Source organism: Pteropus medius, unplaced genomic scaffold (assembly GCF_902729225.1).
Source record: "Pteropus medius unplaced genomic scaffold, Ma_sr-lr_union100, whole genome shotgun sequence".
NCBI lineage: Eukaryota > Metazoa > Chordata > Mammalia > Chiroptera > Pteropodidae > Pteropus > Pteropus medius.
The window spans coordinates 18,107,693-18,118,264 of record NW_024342471.1 but is presented as its reverse complement, the minus strand read 5'-3'; the positions used below and the strand labels follow the sequence as shown (position 1 = coordinate 18,118,264).

General features: G+C 55.1%; 1 protein-coding gene across 4 annotated transcripts in view; it reads left to right on the top strand.

Annotated features, from left to right (window-relative positions):
- Positions 1-5,749, top strand: part of PREX1 (phosphatidylinositol-3,4,5-trisphosphate dependent Rac exchange factor 1) — a 176,737-nt gene extending 170,988 nt beyond the window's left edge. Inside the window, exons 36-40 of one of the 4 annotated variants that reach the window (XM_039864543.1) lie at positions 1,365-1,431; positions 2,331-2,503; positions 2,926-3,028; positions 3,307-3,374; positions 4,837-5,717. In XM_039864543.1, the coding sequence (XP_039720477.1) occupies positions 1,365-1,431; positions 2,331-2,503; positions 2,926-3,028; positions 3,307-3,374; positions 4,837-4,879 (454 nt within the window). In that variant the 3' untranslated portion in view covers positions 4,880-5,717. Of the gene's footprint in view, positions 1-1,364; positions 1,432-2,330; positions 2,504-2,925; positions 3,029-3,306; positions 3,375-4,836 lie in introns of all 4 variants that reach the window. The other 3 variants (XM_039864541.1, XM_039864544.1, XM_039864542.1) reach the window with 3 other exon arrangements.
- The last annotated feature ends 4,823 nt before the right edge of the window (positions 5,750-10,572 follow it).

The window sequence follows — 10,572 nt, the reverse complement described above, 5'->3', positions numbered from 1 at the left end:
GGGTCCTCTGTACACACAAGCTCAGCAGATTGTCTCAGCAGTCACGGCCACTCTAACCCACTTTACAGACGAGGAGACTGAGGCCCAGAGTGTGTGCCCGGTTTGCCCAGCATCATGCAGCTAGACCATGGCTGGGCCGAGCCTGGAACTGGGCCTGTTGGCCTTCAGAGCGGGGCATTTCAACTGAGAAGAGCTGCCTGCTTCCTTCTGCATGGGGGCGGGAGTGGGGACAGCGGCCCTGGGGTTCTTGTGTCTGTGAGTAAGGGGTGTGACCCCAGGGCCTTGGCCCTGCTCAGAGGAGACCCCCTGAGAGAAGCAGAGGGCGCAGGGGCCGCATCCGCCCGGAGGAAGAGTCTCAGGCCCAGGGAAGCAGCTCCTGCTCCCGCCGCCCTCGCCCGGCCCTTCTCCTCACCTCCTCCCTCTGTGAGAAACGCAGGCTTTGGATTGGGAGACTGGGCTTTTGGGGTGTGCGCTAAAGGCCGCACCATCTTGGGGCCTGGCTTTACCATTTGGAAATGGGAGGATGATACTTTAATTTTTTTGTTGTTGTTGTTCAGGGAAAACATCCTGCTATATTATTAACACTGGCATCTCTTGGGTTTGATCGACACCATCAATCCGTTCCGAGCCCTTTGTTGAATATTTAAAATATCGCCTCTGCGATCATTGATTCGTCTTTCTTCATTCAGCACATGTTAATCGAGACCTTCTGTGGGCCACACCCTGTTCTGGGTGCTTGCTTGAGAGTCAGCAGTGACCAAACAAAGCCACTTCTTCATGGAGCACTGATTCTAGAGCCACAGTTGTCTGGCCCACCCTTCGTTTTGTCAGTAAAGTTTTATGAGCACACAGCCATGTTCATGCACGTGGTCATCATCTGTGGCTGCTTTTTGCTGCAATGGCTGAGCTGAGTGGCATCTCAGTAGAGATCGGTCCATACAGCCTAAAACAGTGACCGATTGGGCCTTTACAGAAAAAGTTGACTGAGCCCTGTCCTAGAGGGGGACTGAACATTAACCAGTGAACTAAGAGCAATGTAACCTGTCAGTGGACAGGTGTTCAGAGGACAGATTTGGCAGGACAGGGGGATAGAGAGTGAGACTGTCGGGTACCGATTTCATGAGCAGTTAGGAAGAGGTGGCATTTGAGGAGTGAGGGGTGCGTGGGAGGCCCCCTCTTGCTTCTCCCTGGGGCTGCCGGAGGAACGAACAGGTGGCTATGACAGCGGAGAGCTGTGCGAGGTGCCCTGAGCATTTTCCTTCTGAGAGCTGTTGGAGGGCAGAGAGGCTGTGGCCGCAGTGGGGTCGGGGCTGCAAGGACAGTGGGCATGGTGGCCTTCCCTCACCCCTATCTTTCTCTCTCAGGGCATTTTACCTGGAACGGTCTAACCTGCCCACGGATGCCAGCACCACGGTGGTGAAGATAGACCAGGTGGTTCCCCTTCCCCTTCCCGCTGTGGAGCCTGGGCAGGGTAGGGGGCTCTCGGGTCACAGCTCAGCGGACAGGGCCAGGGTGGCACCCCAGCCAGAATCCTGGCAGAGCAGCGCCTCCTCCAGGAAGCCTCTGGGGCAGCCCCTTCCCCACCGTAGGAATCCCAGCTTCTCCCCACCACTGTGGAATTCCTTCCATGACTTATTCGCATGGCACCCACTCCCCGGTGTCTCCCCAAGATCCTGGTTTACTGCAGCATTTCTCTGAGACTGGAGCCAGAAGTGGCCATGCAGCATTATTTTTGTTTACTTGTTTCGAATTTATTGGCAACATTTAAAAATCAAAACATTTCCCAGGAAATGGAGGTTTCTAGCTTTTCTTGAGACATGGGAAGACCTGGCTGCCCAGGGCCCACATCCCCATGTGTCACAGTTGGCCTTTTGAGGGCGCATGCTCCAGGCCTCTCACCCACTTCCCAGGCTCCGGCAGGCCTCAAATTTGACAATGGTTTTGGGGTACTGGCCTCGGGACCGTGAGGCTGGGGCCTCTAAGAGAAGTGATCAGCACAGCCCTTTAGGGGTTCGAGTTTGGCTGGGAGAATATTAAGGTGACAGGAGGAATTGTAAACCACCGTTTTGTGCCGCTTCACTGAGGCCGAGACGGGGGCACACCTGGGCAGGTGAAGAGAATGAGATTGGAAGGTTAGGCCTGAAAGGTATTGCGAACACTGAATGTCAGCCTTGGGGCAGTGGGGAGCCACAGACGGTCCTTGAGTGCAGGTTATGGAGGTTAATCGGGTTCTAACCCCCGGCGAGCTGGACCTGGAGGGAGACGGCGGGGTGGAAGGCTGGGCGGTGGCCCGCTCTGACCGTCCGGGTATGTGCATGTGCGCCTCCCAGCTGATCCGCCCCATCAATGCCCTGGATGAGCTCTGCCGCCTCATGAAGTCCTCCGTCCACCCCAAGCCTGGTGCTGCTGGCAGCTTGGGCGCCGGCCTCATCCCCATCTCCTCCGAGCTCTGCTACCGCCTGGGGGCTTGCCAGATCGCCATGTGCGGCACGGGCATGCAGAGGTGAGCTCTGAGCTGGGCCCTGGGCGTGCCACAGAGAAAAAGTGGCAGAGATGCCTGCCGTGCGATGCTCACATGCTAGCGGGGTGCAGAGAAGGAAGCCGTCAAACACGGTGCTGAGGGCTGGCACAAGGGAAAGAACAGCAGCCGGAGGGCTTGGGGCGAGTGGGCGGGTATTGGGGTCCCCTGGAGAGACCCACACCTGGGGATAGGGCGCGAGTCCAGCAGTTATCTGGGGAGCAGGGCATTTCTGGGTTCTGAGGCAGGAGTTCATCCTGGGACAGCAGGCCATGAGGGTGAGGGCCTGCCAGGCAGTGGTGGTCAGGGGGATGGCGGGTTCCCAGGTGTGTGGGGTCTCAGGGGCCATGGTGGGACAGGAAATCACCTCCATCTAACCTGCCTTCCTTCTCACCCCTCGCCTGCAGGAGCACCCTGAGTGTCTCCCTAGAGCAGGCAGCCATCCTGGCTCGAAGCCACGGGCTGCTGCCCAAGTGTATCATGCAGGCCACGGACATCATGCGGAAGCAGGTGAGGTGGCTCTGCCCGCCAGGCGCCCCCAGGCTGCAGGGTGTCCTGGGCTGAGGGCATGATGCACCTCAGCTGGGGCTGGATGAGAGGCCCTCTGGGGGCTGGGTGGTCATCAGTCCCAGAGGTGGCCCTTCTTCCCATGTGGAGGGGGCCTGGGATTTCCGCTTTTGGGGCCTCCCAGTACCCCATTTCCTCACCCCACCGCACCCCTGTGCCCCTTCAAGTACCCTGAACTCCTTGCAAAGGCAGGTCACCGCCTCCGGGTTCTTTCTTCCCAGGGCCCCAGGGTGGAGATTCTGGCCAAAAATCTGCGGGTCAAGGATCAGATGCCCCAGGGTGCACCGCGGTGAGTAGGCTCGGCTCCCTCGGGATGGCTCAACCTGCACTTTCCTCTCCCTTTTCTCTTCGGGAAAGCCGGGACCTGGGCCGGCATCAAGCTCCTGGCCTCATCTCAGGCAGACCCCCCTGGTAGTTCGATGGGCCTTCACGCCCCACTTTGGGGAGCAACAAATATGCTCAGGCCGTTGGCCCCAGAGGAGCTCCTGCTTTAGCTGAAGATGAGATGAGGCCCCAGAACAAGCCGTGGGCAACGGTTTGGTACCATCCCCCACGTGCCTCACCTCCCCTTCCCTGCCACCCTGCTGCCCTCCGAGCCGCAGTCCAGCTGCTGTGTCCCGTCCTCACGACCCCAGCATCTGCCCACGTCGATTGCAGACCAGCCCACGGCACCATGTGTGACCCTTTCCCCGCGAGCAATTCAGTCCATGTTCTCTCTCGATCCCTACTGCCCCAGTTTGCCGTCAGCATCTGCCTACACTTTGTCCACAACAGTTTATTTTGAAATATTTTGGATCACAAGAATTTGCAAAAGTGGCACAGAGCGTTCCCGGGCGCCCCTCACAGCTCTCGCGTGACCGCGGGACTTCGTCAAAACCAGCCGATGGCAGCGCACACGCCGACCTCACTGTGTTTCACCAGTTCTTAGCTGTACAATTTCAGCCTCGCTTCTTTTTAATACTTTTATATGTTAACTGACCCTGCTCCAAATAGTAATCCTGTGACCAAGATACCGTTGTTGTCCCCAGTCGGTAGGTGGGGGATGCGGAGGCACAGAGAGATTGAGTATCTTGTCGGAGGTTGCACAGCTAACAAATGGCAGAGCTGGGATTCTGAACCCAGCCGTGGAGGCCTGGGGGCCAGGCTCCTAACCACTGTGCCGCCTCGCTTCTCTGTATGACCCGTGTCACCGTAGCTGCCTCCCGTCTGGTCTCCCTGCTGTCATTCGCCCCACAGCAGATCTGCCTGTCTCTCCTGCTTGGAACCCGTGAGTGGCTCCTTTTTACTCGGAGATGAAACTCAATTTCTGCCCAGCACAGACGTTGAGTAAAGCACGGCAGCAGTCCGTGTACGGCGAGGGGAGGCCCCTAACATATTAAGTGAGAAAACTGAAGGGGCAGAGCGCCGCGTCTAGTTTGCCCCCATGAGTTGGAAAAATATACACGCCCCCACACTTGTAAACATACACCTGGCACACGTATCTTAACGCACAAACACGCACACGCAGACACGTCTGTAATTGCAAAGCCCTCAGGAGTCTGGAGGGGGCAGAGACTGCCTATGGGGAGCGGACCAGACAGCTCGGGGAAAGTGTGGGCAGCATAAACATTTTTCTCTCTGCATTTTTTTTTTATACCTACTGAGTTTTGTTTTCTGGGAATGGATTATGTGTTTAAATAAAAATGGAAATACTAGTGGCAGGCCCCAGCCCGCCCCAGCCTCTCCTCATTGTCTTTGCCTCCAACCACTAGGCTCTACCGCCTCTGCCAGCCGCCGGTGGACGGAGACCTCTGAGCGCCGAGACGCACGGTGCTTGGCCGCGTCCTCTGGACCTGGGATTTGAGAAGACACACGGGCCCACGCTGGCCTTCTCCAGAGCTGGCCCAAGGCCCCCGTCCGCTCTGGGGTCTGCCTAGCCCTCTCCATCACCTCTTACAAGGACAAGCAGTGTCCCCTCTCTCAGAAGAGCGGGCCAATCGGCCAGGGGCCAGCACATTCTCCACACTTGTGCCAAACGTCCAAGAGGTGCTGGGAACCCACAGAGCTGATGGGTACAGCCAGGGCCGGGGCTCCAGGACACCGCAGAGAAGTCGTGGGTGCTACAGCTGGAGGCCCGCAGACTTGGCTCCCTCGGGATGGCTCAACCTGCACTTTTGAAACCGCTGGTTTCCCTGTAAGTCCACATTCCAGGTGACACACACGTCTCCTCCTCCTCCTCACCTTCACTTCCAGATCCCCCCCAACTGTGTACTAACCTGCTGGGTGGACTCGGACAAGCCGGGCCTTTGCCAGGAGACACAGAGGGACAGGGCACATCACCTGTCACCAAGAGGACACCTGACGGCCACACCAGCTTCTGGCAGCACCGCCATTGGAACTTGAGCCATCAGGCCTGGCACGAGATTTGCTTTGACTTTATTTATATGGCGCGAAATCGCTATAGTTTATTTTGGAGTTTTACGTTGTCGGTGGTGTTGTCAAGACTTTTTTTTTTTTCCAGGTTTTGTGATTATATATTTGACATTTTAAATTTCAAAGAAAGGTATATTGTCTAACAGGGGACCAACATAAGGTAGTATTGACAACTTTTCCCAGTGCTACTAAAAGGAAAAAAAAACTAAATTATTGAAAATTCGAAAAAAATCAGTATTTCATCTTTTTTAATATTAGGGTCATAAGGTATCACTCACGGCTATGGACTGTGATTCCTCCTCTCCCCACCCCCAACTCTCCAGCAGTCGGTCAAGTATTAGATTGAATTACTTTGCTCTCTTCGAATGACTGGCTACAGGGGTTTGAGAGGTGTCTAGGCTGGCTCTGGGCACTGGAGGGAGTTGAACCACTCACCTGAGATGCTGTCCCACACAGGTGTGTCCTACAAGTAGGAGGGCCACTGGGAAACGTTGGGTGGTGGCTTCTGTAATTTATTTTTTTGACGTTAGTTCAGAGCAGGGTGTTTGGGACTTCTCAGCCGGCCAGAGAGAGGAAGCCAACCTGGCAACTTTTGGGCACGAGGACCCACCCAGGGACCGCCTCAGCAGTTTGTCCCCTCCAGCTCCTGCACCCCAGCAGATTGGTGTGGGTTTCCCACTGCCCCGGAGGTTTGAAGCCCCACCTGGGGCCCCCAGGGGCCACCTTCCTGAGCACTAGACTGCAAGAGGCAGGCTTATTGCTGGACACTGGCGACGCAGACACAAACGAGGACCTGCGTTAGCCATGTGGGGGGAGGGGACAGAGAGGGGCCCCGGAAGGCAGGGGCCTCGTGCACTGGTTTACTTTAAAATGTACAGATTCTTCTCCTTAAATTCATGATAGATTTTTTTATTGTTATTAAAAGTCAGTTTATAATACAAATATCATGACCTGTCGTGGGTTCCTTCTGGGGCCGACCCTGGTGGTATGGGGGTGGCACGGTCACCCTCACCGTGAATGAGCAGGGGTTTCAAAGACCGCACGGAGGGCAGTTCCACCCACACGGCCGGGGTCGCTGACACAGCCACCCTTAGGACCGTTGCCACCCTGAGCGAAGTTCCCTCCTCTAAAATGAGGACACTATATATTTTCTCTGGCAGAAGATTCGTGAGGACTACCCAAGATTGCCCTGCGAGTCTGCGCCTCAGGCATGTCAAGAAAATAATGGTCTTTATATTGTATTTCACGTTTATTTTGGGTTTTGAGCTCCCATTTCCCCACGACGGTGGAAAAATGGGGCTTTTTCCAGGCATTCCCCGCCTTCTACTCGGTGATATACTAGGGCTCCCGTTAAGGCTAGGTCCATGGGAAGTCAGTGAGCTGCCTTCTGCCCCACCCCCTAAAGCCCATTCAGGTTCGGGATCCAGGATCTGGGATCCAGGCTCCGCGCTGAAATGGAGGTCCAAATATTCCGCACGTGGTTGGGCTGGTTCCTGGCCAATCAGGATCCACGCTAGCCTCAAACAGACCAATCAGAACAGGCACCAGTGCAGCTGCTGCTGCAGGAGCATCTGGATCTGTAGTCTAGGTCCCAGGCAGTGAGCTGGTTCTCACACCTGCCTGGGTTCCCACTGTCTTTATGAAGCTGCCTGGGTCCATCTGCCCAGCCAGAGCACATTTCATTCCCTGGGCCGAGTTTGACTTGCAGACCTGCCTTGCTAGGCCTGCCCTATACCTGCCTGCCTCCCTCTCCCTCCGTCCCTTCTCTCCCTTCTCTCCCACCCTGAGCCATGACGTCCCCTCCCAGTCCCGCCATTTCAGACGAGAGCCCCTTCCAAACTAGTCTGTCCCAGATCTCACCCTCTCAAGGCCCAGACTGAGTCCCTCCCAGAGACAGCCTTGTGTCCTTTCAGTGACAGGTTTAAAAGACAACCTGTGGGATTTTAGCACAGTGATGGACTGATTATTTGGAATTATCTCAGGTCAGTTTTTAGATCCAGGGAAAATCATTCTAAGGGAGGGGCTGTCACCTCAATCTGTATTTGGGGTCAGCAGGGAGAGTCTGATGCTTTCTTCAGGCAGACAGTAGCAGTGAGTTCTGCCAGTTCTCATCCTGGGATCCCGTGAGGAGGAAGGTGAGTGATGATGGACAGGGGCAGCTCTGATTTGGACCTGGGGAGTGGGCTCTCTGTGGCCTTGAGCAAGTCACATCCCTTCTCAGACACAGAGATGAATCTGCGAAGTAGAGGTGAAAGCCTGGGGCCTGCCTCTCCAGAAGGCCTTTATTGAAGTTACAAAATGGAGCTCAAATCGCAGTTCAGAGTATGGGGGCATTTTACAGGAGACAAGAGGTCTCAAACTGCTGGCCCATGGGCCGAAACTTGGAAATAGATGTAGGTTTTGTTTTTGTTTTTCCTAATGTGGTGTTTTTATATTTTTGAATTAGACATTCACATTTAAGAACCGGCAGATTTCACTTCCAAATTCCAATTTTCATTTTTTCTTGAAAAATTAGAAGCTGTGGTTGCACTGACCCATATTCCTGCCTGGCCACCTGTCGGCTGCAGCTGGGAAGTGGCCACAGCCTTTGGGCAAGGCTCCAGTTCTCTAGCTTCTCACAGCCCCTCCTGGCCCAGCACACTCCTTTACCTGACCTGCCTGGCTCTGGGATGGCCCTGCCCAGGCAAGTGTGGCCAGTGCTAGCCTCTTGACTGTCCAGGTCCTCGGCTCTGGCGTCGCTATGGCAATGTTGGCTGAGGGAGAACCTGGTGACCAGCAGTCGCTGTGCCGGCCAAGGGGACAACAAGGAGCTGGTGAAGCCCTGACGCTGATGTGTTTCTCGGCCCTTCGGCCCTTCAGTTCTCTGCTCCCCCAGGACAATAAATAGCGGGGGCCAGGTATCAGAATCCAGCCAAGCCTCAGTTTCTTCGACTGTCAAGTGGCCAAAGTTTGCACCTCTGACCACATGCTTTGTCCCTGGCTTTGCACCAGGACTGGGCGGTATTGTTCAGAGTAATGAGGGCCCAGACTAAGACCTTTGAAATCAGAGATCCTCACCTGCCCCCTGGACTGCCAGGCTTTGGTACTTACTGAGTGGCCGTCTCTTGGGAAATCACTATCTCTCTGTCTCCTTCTATGAGAAATGGAGACGTTTACACCCACCTGGCCACGTTCACACCCACCTTGCTGGGGAGACCAAGTCTCCAGGGCCCCCAATTTAACGTCCAGGGAATAAATGTGGTTCCCTGTCTGTCCAGCAGGTGGCACCAGGGATCATGTAGTGCTCAGAGGTTGAGGTTATGTCTGTCCTCATCCTGCAGGGTCCTTCCTACCAGCTTCCACCCCAAACGCTGGCTCCCAGTTACCCACATCTGAGACAGAGGCATCCTGGAGGCAGGAACTGGGGCTGTCTCGATGATGAGCTCTGGCCCTTCTAGGCTGGGCTCGGCCTGACTTAGTGTGAACATTTTCTCATTTGTTTTTTCATTTTTCATTTCTCTCTTGATTATTTTTGTCATTTTCCCTCCGTTTCTTTCCTAGACTTTCCATTTTTTTCTTTGTCCTATAACGTATGTCTGAGAGCTAGACTCATTCTTTCCTTTTTCCTTTTGTGCTTTTCCTTCTCTTCTTTCTTCCACGGCAATTGGGTGGATGAAAAGGGTGCGAAAAGCCTTTGTAAACGGTAAAGTGAGGTGCTTGAGGGTGGTGACCAGGAACCCACAACTCCAAACGTGCACCGCCCCACCTCTCCCAGAAATCACGACCCGCGTGGAAAGCGCTGACCACCAGGTGGCGCTGTGCGCCAGGATGTCCAGGCGGGGCCTCAGAGCACCTGGGCAGCCGTTGTTGTAAGTCTCAGAGCTTTGGGGCTTTTGTGGGAGAAAGCTGCTGCTCTCTGGACACTGGTACCATCCCCTAGAGAGGTGGGGATGTTCAGGAGAGGGCTGTAGGGATGAACCTGACCAGGCAGCAGGGCCTCAGTTAGAGTCCCCTGTCGTGCTGTGTGACATAGGGCCCTGCCCTTCTCTGTGCCCCAGTACCTCCACCTATGTAAAGAGTGCATACAACTCAGCTCCTCATCCTCTGGCCAGCTGGCCTCTCCCAGACTTCTCCGAAGGACCGATAGCAATGTTCAGAATCTCTCGTGTGTCGAGCACTTAATATCTATCACGTACTTCACTGGGTCACTTAAAGGCATGTTATGTGATCCTCTGACCAGCCCTTCAAGGCAGGTACTATTAAGGCCCCATTTTACAGAGGAAGAAATACGCTCAGGTAGTTTAAGTGACTTACGCATGACCACACAACTCAGAAATGCTGGCCCCTGGTGCAGTTCCAGGGCTGTGGCATCAACATGACCTTTAGCAAGTGGGAAGCGCAGTGGCCACTGGATTTTGTAGACTCCCTGCCGAGGCGCAGCATGGGAGAATCCGGCTTTGATCCTAGAACTTGGCAGAACTAGGGGCAGAGGAGGGGAAGGTTGAAGAGGTTGCCTTACCAGCAAAAGGACTGCAGGCTGTCGCAGGCAAACAGAGGGTGCTGTGCTGCCTTCTTGCCGTGAGCACTGCCTTGGGGGTCTTTGCACGTGGTGTTCCCAAGGCCTGGAACACTGTTCCCCCGGATGGCCTCATGCTGTGCTCCCTCACTGTACTCAGGTCTGCGTGCATGTCCTCACCTCCTCCATCCTTTCCTGTTACCGTCTCGCCTCTCTACCTGTTTTTTCTCCGAAGCATTTACCACCATCTGGCAGAATCTATCATTTGTTCATTTTCTGTCTCTTGCGTGACAAGTTAAGCCCTGCAAAGGCAGGGGTTCTTGTCTGTCTCCTTCATTAGTGACCCAGATCATCAGGATGTGGTGGGAGGGGGCTCTGACGACGGAGCGGCCTCCTGGGTCCCGACACCCTCTTCTCTGCACATGGAGGTTAAAGGTGCAGGAGGCGGGCTGAGTGACTTTAATGCTGAGACCCACGCTGGCTCTGACCTGCCCCCCCATATGTCCCAAATGACACGCCTGTTGTCCAGGTGGTGGGAGGGGAAACCCACTCAAGGCCCAGCAGCCCCATATGCATAAGA